The sequence below is a fragment of the Frieseomelitta varia genome, unplaced genomic scaffold (assembly GCF_011392965.1).
Source record: "Frieseomelitta varia isolate USP_RPSP 00005682 unplaced genomic scaffold, Fvar_1.2 scaffold_208, whole genome shotgun sequence".
Lineage (NCBI taxonomy): Eukaryota > Metazoa > Arthropoda > Insecta > Hymenoptera > Apidae > Frieseomelitta > Frieseomelitta varia.
This window is the reverse complement of record NW_025109839.1, coordinates 189,476-211,401: the sequence shown is the minus strand read 5'-3', so window position 1 is coordinate 211,401 and position 21,926 is coordinate 189,476. Positions and strand designations below refer to the sequence as shown.

Genomic DNA, 21,926 nt, shown 5'->3' with positions numbered 1-21,926 from the left:
ACGAGCCTGGCAGCGCGGTGGAGTGGGAAGGGGTAAGCATGGAACCGCGATCGACCAATCAGACAACGGGTCTCGTCGGCCGCGGCCAATCGGGATCGCCGAGATCGAACGTTCTACCCTGGAACACCTACGCGACCCTTTTCTACCACGTCGCATCGATTTCAACCCCCCTTGTATCCCGTGCGTAACGTTTGTTTATCGTTGTTGGAACACCGCTGCGTTCACGCGCAGCGGAATTGCGTGGCCACCTCGACCCGTTTACACGGGGATTCATGGAATGTAATATCGTTTCATGAAGTTGACACGCACGCGATCCTCCCTCGACTAATCTTTCCATCCCTCCCCCCCTCCCCCCTCTACCCACGCCTGATCTGTTCGAAGAATTTTTTTATTCGCGTGACACCGCGTGTAGCTTCGAAATTTTTAGGAATTTAGGAATCACGTTCTGAATTTGTAGAAATTGAGAAATTTAAAATTTTTAGAAATTTTGTGTACGTTCTGAATTGAAAATTTTGAGAAACGAAGAATCTACGTAATAAATAGCAATGTATCTGAGCGTGGCACGTAAAGTGAGACACGTTGTCACTCAAAATTAAATAATCGTTACTTTTATGTAGAAAAGGCGATGTGAGCCTCGGGAGGGAATTTCGAAGATGCAAACGAAAGCATAGTTCACTGAGAGTAATTCTTACAATTGCTCAACTATAACATAGCCTTAAATACTAAATCTTAACCTTTCAATTTCTTAACAGAATTGAAAGAATTCGAGGTTCATCTCGAGTATCCTCACCTTTTCGTACATTTTTTTAATCGAGGTACTTTCGACAAAATTTCAATACGATTCTCGTTCAATGCGATTACAACAAAACAACGAGTATAATAAAACATTTTTAAACAACGTGGATAATAATTTAGAATCTTTTCAGTCTATTTTCTCATTTTTTGTTATTTCATACTCTCTTATTATTATTATTTTTTTTTTAATAGAACAATAATATTAGTCGCATCAACTGTTTAGGAGTAATAACAGAGTTGGGAGAAACAGACGACAAATTGGGAGAAGATATCGGTTGCTTGTGAAGATAGCAACATTTGAAAGTCCATGACTGATACAAACCTGCAATTCCCGCGGAAAATCTTCATACTGTATATAACCAGAAAAAAAGATATTGATATACGCGCGTATGCGATCAAGGCGTACGCAATGTGCGAGCAATAGATCTGACGTATGTACTTGTTTGTAAGATGGGGTTAGCTGAATAATTATCGAGAAATGCAAATGCCAATTGCTTCGGTCGGACGGACGGAAACAGCGAGATATCGAGTAAACAGATGAAAATGTACTGGACGGAGTATTGAGGGAATTTCGAACAGTATGGAGGATCTAAAATGCAAATTTTTTGGCTTGATCAACAAGCAGGTAAATGAATTAGTATAAAAATTTTACGCTTAAGTATCGTACATTGCGAGGAACAACTTGACCTGTCTCCCCTCTTGTGATTTTTAGGTTATGTTGTAATTTGAATTTGAATTTGATTTCTGTGTTGCATAAACCGCTTGCGTTTAAGATTATTGAAAAATTGTATGAACGATGCAGTGTGTTTATGTTTTTTATTGTTATTGCAGAACGCAGCGAAAATCCCGTTGATGGGTTTGCATCCGGATTTACTTAATCCAGAATCGCAGAAATCGGAGGACGTGCAATCAGAAGCTGATCAGTCAACAGAGAGCGAACCTATCCCTGATCAAGATATATTGGAATCTATAGAAGGAATTTATTTCAAGACGGACCATAATTTCGACGCTGGTAAACACGAGTTAGAGAAATTGCCGAAGATACTGCAATCTAAGGAAATTGAGAAATGCTACAAGAAACTAAAGCAACAGCATCAGGTCGTATCGAAGAAAGTGCTGCAACTTATCTTGCAGAAGCAGAATGCCTGCAACGTGGAGTTCGACAAGATTTTACTGATACAAGAAGAATTGCAAGACATGTTGGAGATATGCAGAATGGGGAGAGCGGATTTGAAACTGGCTGAAAGGCAATTTACCACGGCTAGTTTGGGAATATTGGCGAATTATAAGAAGAGACAGATCATAGAAGAATTATTGAATAACTTGAATACTATAAAAACATTGGTAAGCTTCTTTGCTTTGGCTTGAAGTTTATTCGTTATGATGAAACAGTTGTAAATTAATTATTATAATGCCTTGTAGCAACGTACAGGGGACAGGTTACAAGAGTTGTTGAACGAAAAGAATTATCCCAGAGCAATTTCGTTACTCTTAGAATGTCAGAGTGCTGCGCAAACGTATAAACACTTTCATTGTATTGCCGCTTTAAATGGAAAGTTACAGGATATTTTGGAACAAGCGGAGGAAGCCCTAGACGTTACATTGTCAAAGATGTGCACACAATTTGACGTAACAACGTACACATCCATTCAGGAAGCTTATACTCTATTAGGAAAAACTCAGTCCGCAATGGATCAATTGCATATGCATTTTACCGCTGCGATTCACAACACTGCTTTCGCCGCTGTTCATTCATATGCGGGTGGAGATACTAAAAGACAATATAAACAACTTTGTCAGTCAGTTCCCCGTGAAAGTTGCGTTACTTGTCTAACAGAATTGTGTAAATCGTTGTGGACAATATTAAGCTCTTATTATTTGGTAGTAAACTGGCATAATACCCAAGAAAACAAAGTTAAGTTCAAAGCCGATGTGAAAGATCTGGAGGAAACTTTCAGCAAGCAATACGTAAAGCATAAATTAGAGAATAGTATGATACGTGTATGGCATGACGTTGAAATGAAGATATCCATATTTTTAATGAATGCTGATCTAACTTATATTAAATTCGAACAGTTTGTTCAAGTTTTAGGTATAGTTAACAGGTAAATGACAAAAAATTAATAAATTTAAAATTAATTTACGTATACCGTGCTAACAGAGTATAATTATAGATTAATGGAAATTGGAGAGGAGTTGTGTGGCTTTAAGTCAGAAAATCTACAAGAATCTATAAGGAAACAATCGTTATTGTATTTCTCTCATTATCACGCGTCAAGATTAGACGAACTCAGAATATTTTTGGAGAACGACGGCTGGGAATTGTGCCCTGTTAAATCTAACTTCGTGGCAACTCAATTGCAAGAATTCAAGAGTTTAAAGCCATCGCTGAACAATTGCAAAGTGTGGAATAATTTTGATAACTCTAACCTCGGTGAAAACGATAGCCCCATTAGTGTAGAGTGGATTCAAAAGTATTTAGAGGGGAGTGCGTCTCCGTTCTCTATAGGTTTAGACGACACCATGGACGAAGATATTTTGATAAGTAATGATGTACGATTGTTTGGTTTAAAAATAACTCATTGCCCTTGTACTAGCTGATAATACAATATAAAAGATAATCTATATTATCTACAGGATAATCCTCCAGCTTATTTTTCTGATGAATCGGACGACGACATCCCTGATGAATTGAAACACGAGTACGTTGACGATTCGGATCATATCAAAACGAATAAAAAGAAGTGTAAATTAAAGCAATCAGGACCCATGGTTACAAACACAACGCTAAGTATATTGCGTGTTTGTGGAAAGTATCTACAGATGTCTAGATTGTTACGATCAATCGCGGTTACAGTTATACAAAGTATGATACAGTTTTACGAGTTATGTTTTTATACGGTACATTTGTTCTTCACGTCAGATTTGGTAAGTTTCGTTTATCAATTAACCTCAGAATTGAAAAGTTAATTCAATAAATAAATAATAGTAGTTTTGCTTTTTTACAGCAAATAAACAGCGATTCCTTATACAGTCCAAAACTGAAACTATCTCTGGCAAGAATCAAGGAGAACTTGATCATGTGCGAGAACGATACAGAGGATAATATTAAGTTAAATTCCGATAAAGTACGACAGCCACAGCTCTCTTCCATTGTAAATTTATCACAGCCGGAAAAACTTCATGGTTTAACCGAACGTATCGTAGGAGTGGAATCTTTGATATTTTTAGGTCGGCAATACGAAAATTTAAAACCGTACTTGGAACATCTGATCGGCGCCAGCCCGCAACGCGGTTTTCTTCATCAATTTTATATGCAAACGATAGCGTCGACCGTAGACTTGAGGAAACCGGTATACATGGCCGTTGCGTCGCAAGCATTCGACGTTGCAAATATATTAAATTTAATGAACAAAGTTAATTGGGAAGTGACCGATGTCATGTCTCAACATAGTGGATATATCGATGCATTGCTTCAGGTATGTACCTTAAAAGTAAGGTTTATCTTACTCGTGTATGTTGAAGAAAATTTTCATTGTCTTTTTCGTAGGAAATATGTATTCTAAACGAAAGATTGAAGAACATTGGAAGTTGTCTCTCTTTAGCAAATGACGTATATAACGCTGTTTGGGAGAATGTGGCACATCTAATAACTCATACATTGGTAGAGGGGTATGTCAAACTTTTGCTTGCAATCTTTTTATCGCATTTACTTACTCATCTATACTTTTTCTTTATCGCAGATTTTCCAATACTAAAAAATGTTCAAACGGAGGTAGAGCACTGATGCAACTCGACTTCACACAATTAAAGTCGAAGTTCGAAGCGTTGACTTCTTTGAGGCCAATGCCTCACAGAGAATACGTTGAGTTATATATTAAAGCTTACTATCTTCCAGAAAATAGTTTAGAAGAGTGGATAAGGGAACACAAGGTATTTAAATATATTTACTTTCTCGTACAAATCTACCTGACTATGATATTCTTACTTATTGCTGATGTATTTTTCCTATTCTACAGGAATATTCTGTCAAACATTTAATTGGTTTAGTTTCTTCGGCTTGTCAAAATAATAAGAAAACTCGGCAGCGTTTAATTGCATTCGTAGAAGAACAACGACCTAGTAGATAGCATAGGGCTATACACTATAATACATCTCAAGATTATATCGAAATAGGAATTGCATAAAAAAAAAAAGGATGTTTAGAAACAATTTAGAAAAAGATGTATTTTCTTCGTGTACATACTCGGGGACTTTTACTATATCACTAAAGTAAGCAAGCCCACATTTTTTCATGACATTTTCATTTATTCAGTGCACGTGTTAAATCCATTGATATGAACTTTTTAAAAACACATGTTCGCAAACATGTTTGTAAAATTGAAGCAGTATGTGATAAAGTACGAAATACTTTACTTACTTTTATTGACGGTGATGTACGTCAATAAAGTATAAGTAATATCGGTTCAAAGGAATCTCATATCGGAATTTATAATTTTAATTCGAATTCGTAGAGTATTGTTATTACAAATAATAATTACAAACTTTTCACATTGTATCAATAATATATATATATATATATAAAGTTCATCATTCAGATCTATTACAGCGTTAGCAAGTATTCTGAATAAAAAGTATCTACACTTTGAATCTCGAAGAAAGAATCTAACTCGTTACTGAATCTGTTGATAAAAGAATTTCTGCTCGATACGAGCTTTATCTCATTCAGTCACTATAAAACAAATAAGATGTAAATAATTTTATTTCATATTCGTTTTATTTTCATAGCTTTTTTTATGATATATATAATGCAACATTTTTAAAACATATATATATTATTCCACATGAAAATTATGATCTTCATAAAATTGTGTTTTAATATTTTGCACACGACATTATGGACGCAGTCCATTATCCAAAATATTAATTAATTTGTTATAATAATTAATAAATAATTGAATAATTACTTTTTATTTTCGAAATTAAGTGCAGTTACAACTGTACTATTCAAAAATATGATATTTTACATTTTGAAAAAATGCTCTTGTAATTTAAAGGTGTCTTTATTATACAAATAATAATAATTATTATAATAATAATATACAAGTACATTTTTTTCTGGATTCATCGGTTTCCAATTTTGTAAAAATTATTGTTATTTATCTATATAGAATTCATTGTAGGATTACGCTTATCATATATTTATATCGTTTATACTTGTACTAAAAACCAAGAAATTCTATTGCACCTCTGACTTTTTTATTCGTATTTTAACGTTCAGCCTCATTTCGAGGAACGTATTACTTTTCGTTTTCGCTTATTAACATATAAATGATTTAAAGATTCATGTAGAATTGTTAAATTACTTACACGACGTAAACTGCATTTTCGCGTGACCATTTCAAAAAATAAAAAGATAACTAGAATATTTTTTTACCAAATGCATAACACGACAATATGATTAGAAAAAAAAAAAAAAAAAAAAAAAAAAAAAAAAAAATGATCCGTTTTATCAAACAAATCTGTAATTATGAGATTGATAAAAAAAATGTTGGTGCACTGAGAATTCTCTGGCTAATAGTATAATGATTCAGCGTTTCCCAATTTTTTTTTTTTTTCTTTTTGTTTTCCTGGATCGTGTTTGTTGAGTAAAATTTGTCATTGGTAAAAAGACAGTCGTGCTCTCTAATCTATCTGTCCTCTCATGTGTAAGGGATTGAATCACGTGATTGAATTACGGCCTTGTCACATGTGTGTGTATATATTTTTTCAAACTTTTACAAAATCCACGAAGAAAGAACACGATCCACGGATTGGTAAACGTTAAGAAACGCTGACAAACTGTATCGAAGTAACCAATTTCTTCCTTACTCCAAAGCGTTTTATATTGAGCCCTGCATTCTGAATGGCCCCTGTTGAAACAAATTGTTGGAAAATGTAGCTGATACGCATTGCTAAAAGTGTGAACTAAACAAATAAAAATATAATATCGAATGCTTACTTTGACAATAATAAGTCTACTTAACACTGCTATTTGTTAATAGCGTGTTAAAAAAAGAAAAAAAAAGAAAGAAAAAGAAAAACGTACGCCATAATTAATTATACGCATACGCTTCGTTTCTTTTTTTTTTTTTTTTTAATTTTTTTTTCTTTTTTTTTTAAGTTTAAAATTAGTATCGTCACTATAAATGCTTTTTTTATCTCACAAATGAACGAAGAATGAATAAATACATTACTGCTAAGTGAAACTCGCCTTATTATTAAAAAAAAAATTAAAAAAAAAATCACTAAAAATATCTGCTTCGAGCCGTGTATATATATTTAGGATTCATTTCGTTTCAAGCTTTGGACATTTTACTAATGAAACACGTACCCTATGATCAATGAAAACTTGAACTTCAATTCAACAGCGTGTAAGTGTGTAATTCGTTCAAATAAAGTTTATTGCCAAAATATACTTGCTTTCTTTTTGTAATATATATTAAAACCTGCCTGCGTGTCTCCTTTAAAAAAAGGCCAACTACCTTCTAACAATGTTACCTGTTATTGAATATAACTGTTTGTTATGTTTCTTTTAATTACGTTTTCTTACGTCTTCAATTACATTACTAAGAGAAACAAATATGACACAACATTATGAACCTTCGTTTTAGACGTTAATTAGAAGTTAATTAGTATAAACATGTACATAGAACACTTTTCGCTCGATACTAGCCCATACACAATTGAAAGAGCCTACTGCCTTCTCTCTCTCTTTCTCTGAAATCTGTGTATGGGTCTTTTTAAATGCGAGCTATTTTATTTTACACGTTAAGTTCTCACCAAAACACGGTACTTAACATTAACGGTACGTATGCCGAGGAAAAGAATCCGACGAACTTATTAACGTATCTGTATTAATCATTACTGCGGTAAAATAATAATACAATTTGTTAAAATCCTAATACCTTAGTATAAATCGTGGAATGCAAAAACGTTGATATAGAAACAGAGCGATGGAACAACGTATATTATCGTGTCCTTATTCCGCTTTTAATCGCAAATGTAAATACGAAGAAAAAAAGGGGGGGGGGGTAGGGTTGAATGACGTTGAAATGTTTTTGTTTCTGTTCAATTAACGGCAAATATTGATAAGTATGTTTATCACTCTCATTCTACATCTTATTATCAAAAGGAAATAAAACGAGACGCATGTAAAACATTGTCCGACTCTTATTTTTTTTCTTCTGTGACCTAATTCTAATTCTGCGTAATCTGATCGCTTAACTGGTAAAAAATATTGGCAGATTTAATGCTGTTACGTTATTAGTAACATAGTTCCTATTTTCTTTTTTTTTCCTCCTTTTCTTTCTCTCTCTCTTTCTCTGTCTCCTCTTTTTTGAGCTTTTCAGTGTCATCAAACCCAGTGGCTTCCCATTTGTGCGTACAGAACAATCCCATTTTGTATGTATAAGTGTACGTTTGTACGTTAAATGCATTTTAATTGAAGTTGAAGCACAAAAAAGATATATAACATCATTGTGACTTGTCACTTTCTTCTCGGTTTCTTTTTTGGAAAAAAAGAAGTTGATTGATATGCGTGAAACTCGAATGGAAGACAATTAGTAAAAAACAGAAAGTAGAATGACACCACAAATGCATTTTTTTTCTCTCTCTCTTTGTTCTTTTTTCAAAGAATAAGATTGATGGTAAAGATTTATCAATGAGTTTATCGATGCTGTATAAAGTCATACTCAATGCTGTGCTGTATAAAGTCATTGATGCAAGTGCTTTGAATGTTTACTCACATATATCAGTGGGATTATATGTATGAATATTATGCGTGATACATTTTACGTAGTATGAATAACAATCAGTGAAGGATGAACTTTACGTCTAATTGTTTTGGACGACATTTTAAATTAAGTGTTGCATAAATGATAATTTCAAATTGGAAAGATGCTCTTCCTGAATGTCACAAGTAGCTCTTATAACTCTTTGTATTCTTTTATAGTTAGTATCTCGTAATGCGATACGTACGCGAATATATATATATATATAAATTATAGTAAAATGTTGAATGTAATAATCTAGTCAATATTGTTGTATTAACTATTTTCACGGACTTCAGTGAACAGTTAGTAACAAAGTCTATATCTTTTGGTACTTTGATAAATTTCTATTTATATATTATTATTATTGAAACACACCATTTGATGTTAATGGTTGTTTTACGTTTGCTGCAATACATTGGAAATTATTTTTTCCTCTTTCTCTCCCACTCTCTCACTCTATTTCTCTCTCTCCCTCTCTTTCTTTCTTTCTTATGGATCATGGTAATGATCATTATCAGTTTTGTTACAGAGCCTCTACATGATAAATAAAAATGAAAAACAAAGCAAACGTACATTCTTGGTATGTGGTTAACTGATGAAAAATAAATATTTGTTCATAATTTATGATTACTGGTCAACCATGTAAGGCCTTCGTAAAGCCCATCTCCAGTTGTGGCACATGATGGCTGAACATACCAATTCCTATCTCGTATCCTAGTTAAACCCAATTTTTCTTGTATTTCGTGTGGTTTCATTGCTGAAAAAAAAAAAATAAATAAATAAGGAGTTATTATACTACACAATCATTAAAGATTTATAGATCATTAAAGATAATATAGACTGTAACACACCATCTGGAAGATCCTGTTTATTTGCAAAAATTAAAATAATAGCATCTCGCATTTCTCTATCATTTATAATTCGATGAAGCTCCTGGCGTGCTTCGTCTATTCGATCTCTGTCGGCACAATCTACTACAAAAATAAGTCCTTGTGTACCGGTGTAATAATGACGCCAAAGCGGACGTATTTTATCCTGTCCACCAACATCCTACAATGAAACCATTACCTTTAATGAACATAAACACTCTTCAAGTTACGTTTGTAAGATTTCAACCTACCCAAACATTGAACTTAACATTTTTATAGGTAACTGTTTCTACATTGAATCCTACAGTTGGTATAGTTGTTACGGACTGTCCTAATTTAAGTTTATATAGTATTGCTGATATGTAATTAAGGAAATGTCACAAAAGCGAATCGTAACAGGATTCTAAGAGTATTTCACTTCTTTTCGGGGATCTTTTTGCAAAGTTCCTTGTATAAAAAAAAAAAAAGAAAACAGACACACGTGCGCGCGTATACGTAAGAAGGATACTAGTTTTTCCAGCAGCATCCAATCCTAGCATAAGAATTCGCATCTCCTTGTTGCCAAAGATCTTTGACAACAACTTGCCCATCTTGCCAGCTGCTCTCTACGCACCTGGCACCTGAAGTTCAGAGAGTTCACTTCTTGAAAAAAAATAATCACACGAGTAAATTGTTAATTGATCTGCTTGAAAATGTCTTAAAGACACAATGTCTTTTTTTACTGTTTCGGTAACGTGTAACTTCTTACAATGTACTATGAACATGAATACAGTATACAATGATATATATCGTGAATAAAAAAACAAAGCTTCCGTTTGAAATTGATTGTTTTAAAAGAGAACGAGAGTTTCGCCGAGTAACGTGGGCTTGGATATCGCCTGAAATCAGATGTGACTCAAGGACGACCTTCCTAACCTATCAAACATCGCGGGTGAAATAAAAGATAAACAGACGTTCGGGGGAAAATAACAGCGGTACAAGCGGATTCATGGCACGTTCGTGACCGTGTCCGGACCTGCGGTCAAGTTTTCTCCATTTCCAGTCGAGGAACAGCCGTGTTGTGCGACATACGACTCCGACAGTTGTCACGATTAAATGCTTCCTGATCGGTGTTGCGGCTTACATGACAATTGACGACGAATTTGTACGGGCAGAAAGAAGAAAGGAAGGAAGGAAGGATGAAAGAAAGGATGAAAGAAAGAAAGAAAGAAAGAAAGAAAAAAAGAAAGAAAGAAAAAAAGTCCCACGAGCCAGCGGCAGCGGGACGAGAGTGTAACTCAGAGCCAGGCGTTAAATGTAACTCACCGAAATACATTTACAAGGGGCGAGTACTCTATCATGAACGCGCGGACATATCACATCACTGGACATAATTTATTTTGTGTTACGGCTGTGGCGTGGCAGCATTACCGAAAACGTTATTTAGGCAGGCACGGCATGACGTCCCTCACTTCGTAAGTCACAAGCAAACACGCATGTAACTTAAGCGAAATAACGAGATCAGTTCGGCATGCATCGAGCACTGACAGAGAATTCGAAGCGCCACCGTATGTCGCTGCCAATTACTAGCGTCCGATTCGAGATACGTTTGAAAATTTCACGCGTCGCGGCCGGTGGGACGACTGTGTCTAATGTAATACGCCTGCAGCTTCGGTCTCAAGAGCGAAGCTCACCAGCAACGTGGCAATTCGAGTCGCTTCGTGAACTCGATGTTTGAGATTTCGCAGATTTTGGCCCGGGGAAGAAAGTTCAATCGGCACGGTATAATAGAATATTGAAATATTTTCACTGGTGTTTCAAAAAAATAAAGTATGAATATATATTTCTGGCGATTATTTCCTACGTAGTTTGTTTTCATTCGTTTGTTTGAAATGATCATTTATCAATTGAAAGATTTTTCGAAATTCACTTGATTCTCGCGAGTATGTGTATTTTTTCACGATGAAGTTGAAACAGTTGTTCTCTCGTTGTTCATGCAACGAATATTATTTTTGCGAGATCGTTCCTAATCGTTTTCGTGCGTGAATGTAATTCTGTCCAACGAAGTAGTTGCGTATGCGTCTTAACGTTTATCTTTTCACATCGCAGGTTTTAATTGAATAAATAAATTGAGTATGCTAAGGTATTCTTTTTCTTACAAATAATAATAATGTTTAATGCTTAATATGATTAATTAATATTTGTCTTTTCTCCATACTGTTTTCAGTTAATTTCCCTCTAAAATAACATTTAAAGTAGATATAAAAAATATACGAAATGTATTATATATTTTTATGATATAAAAAATACAGAAGTATTATTCAATGTAATACTTAAATCGAATTTGAAAATATCATTTCGCTTTATGCTTAAAGAAAATAATATTTGGAAACAGTATTTCATTTGATACTTAAATCACGAATGCCGTTTACACTCGGATGTAAATATAGGAAAATAGAGAATTGAAAATAAGAGTTTCGAAACGAAACAGATTTTTTAAATCTCGTTCAATGTTTTCTTAAGATCGTGTTTCTTGTAAATTGTGCTCCCGAATAAAAGATTGCCCGAAAGATAATGTGTACGTGTCCAAAAATGCGAATAAAATGAGTCAACAAAGTGTCAATAAAAAATTACTTTCTTCAAAAATTTTTAGTTACAAATAACACACAAGTCTTAAAGAAAAGTTTCGATGAAAAATCTTTGCTGCAGTATCAAATTTCAGAACTGCTTACTTGCAACATTATCATCATCATTATTACTATATAGTGTTTGCGCGTATTGGCACTAAAACATATATTTGAAATACTATTTCTTTGTAAAGAAATATTAGTGATTTCGAAGAAGTATATTATTTACCCAATTCTGTTTCGAAAATCTGTTTTTCGTCGGCTTTGCCTTTAAAATTCTAACATATCAAGTTTGATGCCTTTATCAATCTTTTGAATATTTACCGAGGTAATCAAAAGTGGTTAAACAGATGTTTCTTCTTCGCGACCTGAATTGTTTAGTCTTGAATTACTAACTGTTGCAAATAAGATAAAAAAATACGTGTATATTCTACTATTAAATTTTAGAAATCCCTCTGCATACTCATATCACGTGGATTAGTATGTTTTGTATAAATCAATGTACCTTTAAACAATTTAAGTACCTTCAGTTCCTGCGTGCGCATGCGCGCACTAGTAATCGACTTATCAATCGAGTAACAAAAAATTTCACGTATCGCAATAAATTTCTGCTACATTTTTTCCATTCGTTATCTTTCAATTCGTATATATCACTCGTAGGAAGCCATTTTTAAATTTCAAAAAAAAAAAAATTTGTATACAATAAATAAATTAATAATTAAGGTATAAAAAATTTAGATGTTATTTTTTAAAGTTCAATATTAATCGATATTGTGTATGTGTATATAAAATATTTATATATATATATATATATATATATATATATAATTATTATAATTTATATATTAATTTATATATTACATATGTTGTATTAAACAAAAAAGATTCCTGAGAAAAAATCTCATTGAATGATCGTCATATCAACTTATTAAGTTTACATATCAGTTTCACGTTTAACTTGAATTTACATAAACACGATTAAAAAACATAGAAATTTATACTCGGCTCTGCAAACATCGTAATGCAAGTTTGCTTCGGATATCTTCCTAAATTTTATGCGTTCTATGTATATACTATTTCTGAACGTTCAAAATTTCCGTAAATGCAGAAACACTGGCATTCCAATCGTCGTACGCAATCGAAACAGAAGTCCTCTCTTTTTATCCTTTTCTTTTCTGCGTGTTTCAGCCTACGTATTGTCAGTTATCTTAATTGTTTCGGAAATTCGGTGGGAATTATTTTTCAGTCCAGTGCTGAAATGTTCCCATTTTTTACTCTCCGTTATCTACTCAGGCAGACATTGTAAACAACAGACTAAGTTTATTCGTATTAATTCAACGCCAAGCCATATATATAACAACCAAAATGTAAAATTTGCAAAAATTACAAATTTTTTATACGCTTGGCATATTTAATTACAGATTGCGGTTCGTATGCCCACTGCGGGCAGTATGCCCACTCATTCGCTACCTCTATTTAAGTAAAGTTTAATAAAACCTACTGCGAAAGTAACAAATTCATCTCATCGAAATGAACATTCGTTTGACCAATATCTCCGTTTGTGTCAAAAATTTTTCCACTTCAGCCGTATCTACGAAAGGATTAATCACGCGTGACCGACAACACGGTGAACAACGTAAGAATTGGTGGCAAACGTGCGCGTACGGAAAGGTTACGGTCTCGGCGTTCGATCGAGTCTTGATCAAGTGAAAGAACCAAGGAAGAAAGAAAAGAGAAAAACAGAATATGATCACTCGCAGCCGGTATTTGCCCGTGGAGACGAAATATGTTGGAAAAAGAAAGGAGAACAGTTGGAGAAGCTGGAAGGGTGAGAGGGGCCGATAAGAGAAATCGAGCTGAATCGTGCTACGTGGAATCGTGAAAGTGAAGGCGTATCCCGCCTTTACATGAGTCGCGATAGGTTACAGGCCGCGATCAAATACCTGTTGCTCGACTTCTTTCTTCTTCTTCGCTTCCATCTGTTTGCTTAAGCTCAGGCTCGGAACGGTAAGACGCAGCTATCTTTCAATCTGTCTTATCGATAAGAGTATTTTGTAATAACGTGCTTGATGTCAGTTGTTCTTGCAGTGTACAACCGGCTGTCAAGACGAAACAGTGACATTTCTGTAAACATGGAATCTGTCAGGAGGAAGCTGATTGAATACAATCAGGAACATCTGTTGAAATTCTGGGATCAACTGTCAGACAGAGAAAGAGAGGATCTTTGTCAAGATATATCTGAGTTAGATCTGACAGATGTGACTTTATGCTTCGACAAAGCGGTATATGCATTAACCAAGATGCAGAGTATGTTGGATGACAAGTTGACACCTATCCCCAAGGAAAGTATCGCATCGGTCAGAACTACTGATAAAGAACAGTTGAGAGTGTACGAAAAGCTGGGATTGCAAGAAATAGCAGATGGAAAAGTAGCTGTACTGTTAATGGCTGGTGGCCAGGGTACTAGACTAGGAGTATCTTATCCAAAGGGTATGTACAATGTTGGTCTACCTTCTGGAAAAACACTTTTCCAACTACAGGCAGAAAGGATACTTCGCTTGCAAAGCATGGCAAGGAAGAAATGTGGAAAAGATGGGGAAATTACATGGTACATATGTTTCAAATTACTTCTGTGAAGAGTATAAAAATCAGAAATACTTCATGTAGAATAATTATCTTCTTCTTTTTCTTTTAAGGTACATATTAACCAGTGAAGCTACCCACGATACAACTGTATCTTTCCTACAAAAGCATAATTATTTTGATCTAAAAGAAAAGAACGTTCAAGCCTTTAAACAAGGTATGCTACCATGTTTTACACTGGATGGAAAAATCATTTTGGATAAAAAATATAAAATTTCAAAGGCGCCTGATGGAAACGGAGGGTTATATCGAGCTCTAAAGACGCAGGGAATATTGGACGATATGGTACAGCGTGGCATTCGTAGTGTCCACGTTCATTCAGTTGATAATATCTTGATAAAAGTGGCAGATCCTATTTTTATAGGATACTGCTTATCTTTATGCACTGATTGTGGAGTTAAAGTGATAGAAAAGTCTTCTCCGAACGAACCAGTAGGAGTTGTGTGTAAAGTACGTTTACAGGGCATTTTTATCATTCATGACGTCACTTTATTTCATTATTTCTTTTTATTATTTCTATCAGGTCGATGATATCTACAAAGTTGTAGAGTACAGTGAGATTTCACAAGAGACTGCCAAATTGCGTTCTAACGATGGACAATTAATGTACAACGCAGCGAACATATGTAATCACTATTTCACCGTAGACTTTCTCCACGACATTGTAACGAATCACGAAAATGAAATGGAACTGCACGCTGCCAAAAAGAAAATCCCTTACGTTGACGAAGAAGGAAATCGAAATGAACCGAAATCACCGAATGGAATTAAAATCGAAAAATTCGTGTTTGATGTATTTAAATTCGCGAAACAATTAACAGTTTGGGAGGGAGTTCGCGAGGAAGATTTCAGTCCCTTGAAAAATGCAGATTCGGTTGGCCAAGATTGTCCAAGCACTGCGCGAAACGATGTACTTAAACTCCATAAGAAATGGCTGTTGAACGCTGGAGCTACGTTTGTGGCAGATGATGTAGAAGTATCTCCTTTATTATCTTACGCTGGGGAAAATTTAGATCACGTACAAGGACTGTCATTGGAAGGACCGTGTGTATTGATATAAAATAATCAGAAAACCAATATTATTTTCGCAACTTTTTAAGGACAGTACTGTTCTTGTTAAAGATCTTTAAACTATGACAAAAATGTATTTTTTAACCTTCTGTGATTTAATAGTAAAACTTAGCTATTAGAAATTGTCGACATTCTTGCATAAATTTTATAACAATAAAATACAAAAGTATTTTGTACGCATCAATGAGTCTTTATAATAAAAGAAGGAAAAGACAAGTTGTGGGCAAAATGTTCACACAATATGTTGCATATTTTAAAAATATACAGACTTTAATTGTTATCTAAATTTAGCTGTAAAATTATGTAAATTATAAACTTAGAGATATATTATTATAAATGAAGATTAATATCCAGATGAAAGTGTAACGAAATCCATGTATTTTAACATTACACATTTGCATTAATTTTATACGAAATGGAGATGCAATAAAAGAAACGATAAGAGAATATGATAATGTGACGTTTTACGTATATTTACACGTTATTTATAAATAAAATTTATATACATTCTATGAATTATGCCTTGTAAGATCTTTGTTCGAATTAATTTCAAACATTCAATATCTGAAGCTTACTTGGACATCTTGCTTGCATGTTTCTATGGTCGTTCCGAATTCCTTTGGAACGTGAAATATTTTATTTAAAAATAAATAGAAATAAAATGTATGTCGAGAATGTAAATTTATTTTAGAAAAAAAAACTACACAAAGATATGTATATCGATATTTTATTATCAAAGAAGTAGCCCTCCTTTAACCTAATATATACAAGAACACATACGCTTGCTTAGATTGGTATTCTTGATCGTGTTGCCTCTATTCGAATTTGAATCGTTTGGGAGAACAGTTAGACTCACGTACAGCTAATGCCATAAAGTCTGGTGAATAAAGAAATTATCATGTTAAAAGTGCATGCATTAACATGGACGAAATTTTCCAAATTTTACGCGAATGTAATTTGTACGATAAGTCTGGCGAAACATCGGACACGGCAGACAGTAATTTTGCAACGAGTACGAAAAGGAACATCGAGATGTTGTTTGCACAGATACAGTCCAATATTGGAAGCGTCGAATATGCAAATCTCAACAAAATGCTAGCACTTTGTTACTTGAAGGTAATGGCATTGGTTCAATATCGTTACAAAATCACTTAATAATATGAAAATTATAATATGGTAATATGATAATAATATGAAAGCAATTATTGAGTAATTGTCCAATAATTGAATAAGTTCTTAGTGAAGTTGTAAATATTGTTTACAGATTGGTAAAGAACTTCAAGCTATATTTCATTTGATCGAGTCGCATGCAGTGATACTTCGTCAACAGATATTGCATAGGAATGTGAAAAAGGAGATGAGGGAATCAATTTTGAACACACAACAATCTTCCGGACTCAAATCTTCTTACGTTGGATTCAATGCGAATGATTCGAACGGAATTGAAAATTTAAAAGCAAAACTTTTTGATCTGCCTGAAGGTAAGAAGATGATAAAATTATTTTGATGCTACTGGATATATTGAAACTATTGAAGTAAATGTTCTCATTCGTGTAGAATGGTACATGGTCCAAGTCACTGGACAGTATAGGTCTCCAGATATATTTAAATATAGTAAAACTAAACCAGATACAATGTGTGAAATACATATTACCATATTGCCAACAAAGACCAAAGAAGCAGAACCCTTTTGTATAACATTACCAGAACCCAAGTTGGAGTCCTCTTACAATATCTGTTATGAAATTCAGAACATACTTTCTAATAATAGGTCAGATTTAGAAGCTACTTATGCAAACAACGAGTTGTATTGGAAAATGAGAGAGAAGCAAAATACAAATATGAAGGTACTCAAACAAACATGATTTTAACAAATTTAATAATTTTTGCTAAATTTAGTAATTTATGTGTATGTATATGTATGTATAGACTGCTATACGCGCATTAGAATATTCATGGTTACGTGAATGGAGAATCTTGTTTGTAGCTGATCCAATAAATAAACACGATATTGTAGAAGATATCGTACAAATGATTGATAAACTAATATCTGATGACAAAAGTTCGTAAGTAAAGCTTAAATTAATAACTAAACGTTATTCTAATAGTTGTGGTTAAATGTACCGTACATTATAGGAAAAACATAACAAAAAGGTCTAAATGGTTGTTAAGGAAAGTAGCGTTAACAGCATGTTTTCTTACTAGAGAAGAAATAGCACGTGCAATAAAATATATACTTCCCGATTATGATAAACTGGCAGATAACATAATATTGTCCATATTTGGAAAATTATCTTGTACAGAGGAATTGAGAGATGCAACTAGGAAGACATTAATTTTAATTGTTGATGAAGTAAGTATAGATTTAAAATTTAAGTCCATAATTTTACATACACTATCTAATGTTTTTTACAGCACATGGATTACATACCTTTTGAATATATGGAAATTTTAAAATGTCATCCAGCTACCCGTTTTCCATCGTTGCATATTGCATATGCTTTGTTCAAAGAGCATGAAAACACGATAGAGAATGGCTGTAAAATAATTTATGTGAAAAACGATATGGGTACGTGTATAGTTAATCCTTCTGGTAATTTGGTTAAGATGGAAAAACGTATGAGATTGTTTATTGAGCATTGGTTACCAAATTGGAAAAGTTGGTACAACGTGGAGCCACAAGAAGGAATCTTCGAGGATGCACTAGTAAACCGTGATATTTTAATGTACGTTTATTTTAAATATCTCATTTCTATAACTTTTATAATTTATTATATTTTATAGGTATAATGGCCATGGCAGTGGAATACAATACTTGCGAGGAGAACAGATTGAAAGACTTAGAGTAAGGTCGATTGTTTTATTATTCGGTTGTAGTAGTGTAAAACTACTTACAACGGGAGGACGTTACCCACCGTATGGAGTTCCAAATCAGTATTTAATAGCTAGCAGGTGAAAATAATTTTTTTTTTTGCAACTTTAATTATTCATATATTAATTAGTATTTTATGTTTTATTCTTAGTCCTTGCGTGCTTGGTATGTTATGGGAAGTCACGGATGCTGACACTGATAAAATGACGACGAATTTCATTAGTAATTGGATTCCATCGCCATCAAGTAGACCATGGACCGACGTTGATATTAATACGTGGTGTGCGGGTACACTAAGTTAGTATAAAAAATTATAAAATATCTTTTTAGATTATGTTTATTATTTTATAATTTGTCTTTCTTTTAATTTTTGATAATTAGAATTTTTAAAAACTCGTCAATTTTCACAAAACGTGCCCGTAGAACCTGAGATGTTGAGAGCAGTAGCAAAATCTAAAGATATCTGTTCTCAGTATATGACCGCGGCTGCAATAGTAGTACGAGGACTACCAGTAAAACTCATTTGAATTGTAAATATAAAAAAAAAAAGAATGCTGCAAATGAATCTACATTGAACATCAGTTTGTATGTATAATTAAAAAAGCTAGTAAAAAATTTTATTTATAAAACGTTTCATAGTTTGGTCGCTCATTACGCTCGTTATGCTGGCTTTTTAAAGTATTTTTCTTGGTCACATGATTATTTGCGGTTCCGGCACAGAACTGGAAATGTTCTTGTGAGGTAAAACTTGACCTCCATTAATATATAATTCATCCTTAACAATTACATCTTCACCAAGTACTGTAGTACCTTCCATTCTTACCCAACGTCCGACAACGCTTCTCCAGCCTACGATGCACCTGTTGTAACACATTGCATTACAATGACGCAAATTATAAATACATACGTACGTTACAAACAGTTTTAACATTTACCCATCCAACCATGCATGCTCTTTTATTACAGCTGCTTTAAGAATAGTGCTTCTTTTAATGCAACAACCATCAGATAAAACAACACCAGGACCAATTGTGACATTGGGTCCTATTCTACAATCCTTTCCAATCTTTGCCGTTTCATCTATTAAGACATTTCCTACTACTCCTGGACCAGAATACAACTTCTCTGGAGACTTTTGTCTCAAAGATGTCAGGTACATACTCATCCCTTTGAGAAAATCTTTTGGTTGTCCAACATCCATCCAAAATCCTGTCAGCTCCATTGCGTATAGTTCTCCATCCCGAGCCATGTGTGGGAAAATTTCTTTCTCTATACTCGTAGGTTTCAATTCTATTCTTTTTAGGATACTTGGATTAAAAATGTACATCCCTAGGATCACAACGACACCGTTAAACGCTAAATAATTAATACATTTGAAAATATAATACCTGCATTTATTTTGTTAGAAATGAATTCCTGCGGCTTTTCTACAAAGTCCTCTATTTTCCCATCGTCTCCGTAAACTACCACGCCATACTTTGACGGTTCTTCCACTTTAGTTACAATTATAGTGCCCTCCCTGCCATGGTTCTTATGAAAATCCAAAAGTTGCATAAACGGAAAGTCGCAGATAATGTCCGAGTTCAAAACAAAAAATGGTTCATCCCCTGAACATAACAGATCATGTACCAATGCAAGTGGTCCTGCGGTGCCAAGTGGTTCAGGCTCATGTGAGAAGATCAAACGTACTCCCAACCTCTTAACTTCTTCGCTCAAATCTCTTTCCATTTCCTCAGCGCGGTAAGATACCGCTAGTATTACTTCTGTCACATTTGTTGCTACCTAAATGCAATTTTACATTAAAATGTAAGGTAACCTTTTTGAAAGGTGAAAACATGAAAACATCACAAACACACTGCAACATACCAAAGCCTCTATCTGATGCAGAAGCATTGGTTTATTGGCAAATTCAACCAATGGTTTCGGCCGGCTCAATGTAAGAGGTCTCAATCTGGTTCCATAGCCACCAACAAGTATTACAGCTCTCATTGTTCCCAATTTTTTCCTCTTTCGTTGCATTCCTTGTTGATAATCCTGGTTAAAGTGTGCTTATAGTGAAACACACATGAAAACAGACTTTATTCTGAAAAAATGTTGGGAATGACAATCTTATGAAAAAGATGTTAAAAGAATAAACGATGGTGTTGATTGCATATACCTCCAATTATGTGTAAATTAAGAATTTGCTTAAATATGTAACATTTCTATTTACAAACTAACCAGCAAAATTTGCAAGGGCGCAATTGAAAAGAAAACATGTTCAAAGTTTGATTTGTAAAACATGTTTGTAAAATATTTCAATTTACCAACTGACCAATCTGATGAAATTTTGATAAATTTGAATATAAAAAAATTTGCAAGAGAACAAAATGTAGTTAGAATTTAATCTGTAAAACATGTTTGTAAAACATTTCAATTTACCAACTGACCAATGTAATGAAATTTGATAAATTTAAATATGATAAAGTTCGCAAGAAAACAAAATGTGTTTAGAATTTAATTTGTAGAATTTGTTCGTAAGATATCTGATACATTCTCTTTCTTGGAAGATTAAACGAATAGACAGACATACCTTATGCCTACATAGTGGTACGAACGGAGGTAGGTGATAATCACTACTGACGAATATTGCCACGTAGAATTGAAACACCACGTAGACGTGTATACACAGCGTCGCGTGTACGCGATAACAATACGTGCATAATCATCGATACCAATACAATCAAATGATACCAATCGCTCTGTATTTTGCACTCACGATGCCGCGCGTATCGAAATTCCTGTCGTTCATAATTTTTCGATTAACGTGACGCACTTTGTAATTGGCAGTAAACTAGCAGGGAGCGCCATTACCAACACACGTTTCATCGCACTTGCACGCGCACAACACACACGCAACATACACTTTGTCTTTTTAAATTCATTTTTCGAACATTGTTCCGCGAGTGCACGAATTTCCCCCGGGAATTCGTTAATTTATCGTTTCTGTAAAAACGCGGGAAACTGGGAACGTTCGATTGTCTTCAATTCGTGGAGAGGTAATTCCTAAATCGTGGATATTAATTTTTAACAGAAGTTCGTAACAGTATCGCGTCGAAGGCGGCTCTTTTTTTTTTTATCTCGATTAGCTAAAAACTCATCTTGTCAATTGATTAAAAATTAGTGAGCGAGTCACATTTGGAATGAACTAGGATAAATCAGACGAAGTTTCATTTTCTTTCAATGTACCGAAACTCTGGTGAGAAAAACAACCGCA

The 21,926-nt window shown here is 34.0% G+C and overlaps 5 protein-coding genes across 13 annotated transcripts; 3 read left to right on the top strand and 2 right to left on the bottom strand.

The window, feature by feature from the left end:
• Window positions 1-1,033: 1,033 nt before the first annotated feature.
• Window positions 1,034-7,250, top strand: LOC122527055 (syndetin). Its single transcript, XM_043650861.1, has 9 exons — window positions 1,034-1,420; window positions 1,627-2,139; window positions 2,218-2,900; window positions 2,970-3,348; window positions 3,433-3,723; window positions 3,804-4,274; window positions 4,346-4,467; window positions 4,539-4,728; window positions 4,815-7,250. Exons 1-9 carry the CDS (start codon window positions 1,376-1,378, stop codon window positions 4,923-4,925), a joined length of 2,805 nt encoding a protein of 934 aa, XP_043506796.1. The 5' UTR covers window positions 1,034-1,375; the 3' UTR covers window positions 4,926-7,250.
• LOC122527085 (ADP-ribosylation factor 6) lies at window positions 6,303-14,057 on the bottom strand. 6 transcript variants are annotated; one of them, XM_043650941.1, is made up of 6 exons: window positions 10,784-11,125; window positions 9,987-10,098; window positions 9,730-9,833; window positions 9,461-9,659; window positions 9,183-9,366; window positions 6,303-6,707 (listed from the first exon to the last, which is right to left on the bottom strand). In XM_043650941.1, exons 2-5 carry the CDS (start codon window positions 10,066-10,068, stop codon window positions 9,224-9,226), a joined length of 528 nt encoding a protein of 175 aa, XP_043506876.1. In that variant the 5' UTR covers window positions 10,069-10,098; window positions 10,784-11,125; the 3' UTR covers window positions 6,303-6,707; window positions 9,183-9,223. The 6 variants fall into 6 exon arrangements, with proteins under 6 accessions (XP_043506876.1, XP_043506875.1, XP_043506871.1 ...); XM_043650940.1 differs by lacking the exon at window positions 10,784-11,125 and adding an exon at window positions 14,028-14,057 and having other exon boundaries at window positions 6,303-9,366; XM_043650936.1 differs by having other exon boundaries at window positions 6,303-9,366; window positions 9,987-10,120; window positions 10,784-11,127.
• Window positions 13,205-16,314, top strand: LOC122527067 (UDP-N-acetylhexosamine pyrophosphorylase). 3 transcript variants are annotated; one of them, XM_043650890.1, is made up of 4 exons: window positions 13,205-14,079; window positions 14,160-14,692; window positions 14,781-15,177; window positions 15,251-16,314. In XM_043650890.1, exons 2-4 carry the CDS (start codon window positions 14,217-14,219, stop codon window positions 15,785-15,787), a joined length of 1,410 nt encoding a protein of 469 aa, XP_043506825.1. In that variant the 5' UTR covers window positions 13,205-14,079; window positions 14,160-14,216; the 3' UTR covers window positions 15,788-16,314. The 3 variants fall into 3 exon arrangements, with proteins under 3 accessions (XP_043506825.1, XP_043506824.1, XP_043506822.1); XM_043650889.1 differs by having other exon boundaries at window positions 13,950-14,091; window positions 14,173-14,692; XM_043650887.1 differs by having other exon boundaries at window positions 13,964-14,091; window positions 14,161-14,692.
• A 201-nt stretch (window positions 16,315-16,515) lies between these two features.
• Window positions 16,516-19,301, top strand: LOC122527061 (separin). The gene is made up of 9 exons (XM_043650879.1): window positions 16,516-16,914; window positions 17,063-17,279; window positions 17,356-17,645; window positions 17,728-17,864; window positions 17,935-18,151; window positions 18,214-18,524; window positions 18,583-18,750; window positions 18,822-18,967; window positions 19,052-19,301. The coding sequence occupies exons 1-9, from the start codon at window positions 16,720-16,722 to the stop codon at window positions 19,195-19,197; spliced, it is 1,827 nt and encodes a 608-aa protein (XP_043506814.1). The 5' UTR covers window positions 16,516-16,719; the 3' UTR covers window positions 19,198-19,301.
• LOC122527072 (mannose-1-phosphate guanyltransferase beta) lies at window positions 18,990-21,743 on the bottom strand. 2 transcript variants are annotated; one of them, XM_043650901.1, is made up of 6 exons: window positions 21,243-21,743; window positions 20,537-20,753; window positions 20,059-20,452; window positions 19,832-19,999; window positions 19,606-19,750; window positions 18,990-19,530 (listed from the first exon to the last, which is right to left on the bottom strand). In XM_043650901.1, the coding sequence occupies exons 2-6, from the start codon at window positions 20,687-20,689 to the stop codon at window positions 19,362-19,364; spliced, it is 1,029 nt and encodes a 342-aa protein (XP_043506836.1). In that variant the 5' UTR covers window positions 20,690-20,753; window positions 21,243-21,743; the 3' UTR covers window positions 18,990-19,361. The 2 variants fall into 2 exon arrangements, with proteins under 2 accessions (XP_043506836.1, XP_043506835.1); XM_043650900.1 differs by having other exon boundaries at window positions 19,606-19,999; window positions 21,243-21,734.
• Between the last annotated feature and the right edge of the window lie 183 nt (window positions 21,744-21,926).

Excerpts from the sequence above, each read along its gene's own strand:
- LOC122527055 (XM_043650861.1), top strand. The coding sequence starts at position 1,376 with ATGGAGGATCTAAAATGCAAATTTTTTGGCTTGATCAACAAGCAG. Across the intron at positions 3,349-3,432 it reads ATATTTTGATAAGTAATGAT|GATAATCCTCCAGCTTATTT; the intron begins GTACGATTGTTT and ends TATTATCTACAG. Across the intron at positions 4,468-4,538 it reads ACTCATACATTGGTAGAGGG|ATTTTCCAATACTAAAAAAT; the intron begins GTATGTCAAACT and ends TCTTTATCGCAG.
- LOC122527085 (XM_043650940.1), bottom strand. The coding sequence starts at position 10,068 with ATGGGCAAGTTGTTGTCAAAGATCTTTGGCAACAAGGAGATGCGAATT. Across the intron at positions 9,834-9,986 it reads GGATGCTGCTGGAAAAACTA|CAATACTATATAAACTTAAA; the intron begins GTATCCTTCTTA and ends ATTACATATCAG. Across the intron at positions 9,660-9,729 it reads ATGTTAAGTTCAATGTTTGG|GATGTTGGTGGACAGGATAA; the intron begins GTAGGTTGAAAT and ends GTTTCATTGTAG.
- LOC122527067 (XM_043650890.1), top strand. The coding sequence starts at position 14,217 with ATGGAATCTGTCAGGAGGAAGCTGATTGAATACAATCAGGAACATCTG. Across the intron at positions 14,693-14,780 it reads AAAGATGGGGAAATTACATG|GTACATATTAACCAGTGAAG; the intron begins GTACATATGTTT and ends TTTTCTTTTAAG. Across the intron at positions 15,178-15,250 it reads CAGTAGGAGTTGTGTGTAAA|GTCGATGATATCTACAAAGT; the intron begins GTACGTTTACAG and ends TATTTCTATCAG.
- LOC122527061 (XM_043650879.1), top strand. The coding sequence starts at position 16,720 with ATGGACGAAATTTTCCAAATTTTACGCGAATGTAATTTGTACGATAAG. Across the intron at positions 16,915-17,062 it reads TAGCACTTTGTTACTTGAAG|ATTGGTAAAGAACTTCAAGC; the intron begins GTAATGGCATTG and ends TATTGTTTACAG. Across the intron at positions 17,280-17,355 it reads ACTTTTTGATCTGCCTGAAG|AATGGTACATGGTCCAAGTC; the intron begins GTAAGAAGATGA and ends TCATTCGTGTAG.
- LOC122527072 (XM_043650900.1), bottom strand. The coding sequence starts at position 20,689 with ATGCAACGAAAGAGGAAAAAATTGGGAACAATGAGAGCTGTAATACTT. Across the intron at positions 20,453-20,536 it reads TGCATCAGATAGAGGCTTTG|GTAGCAACAAATGTGACAGA; the intron begins GTATGTTGCAGT and ends AATTGCATTTAG. Across the intron at positions 19,531-19,605 it reads GAGCATGCATGGTTGGATGG|GTGCATCGTAGGCTGGAGAA; the intron begins GTAAATGTTAAA and ends GTGTTACAACAG.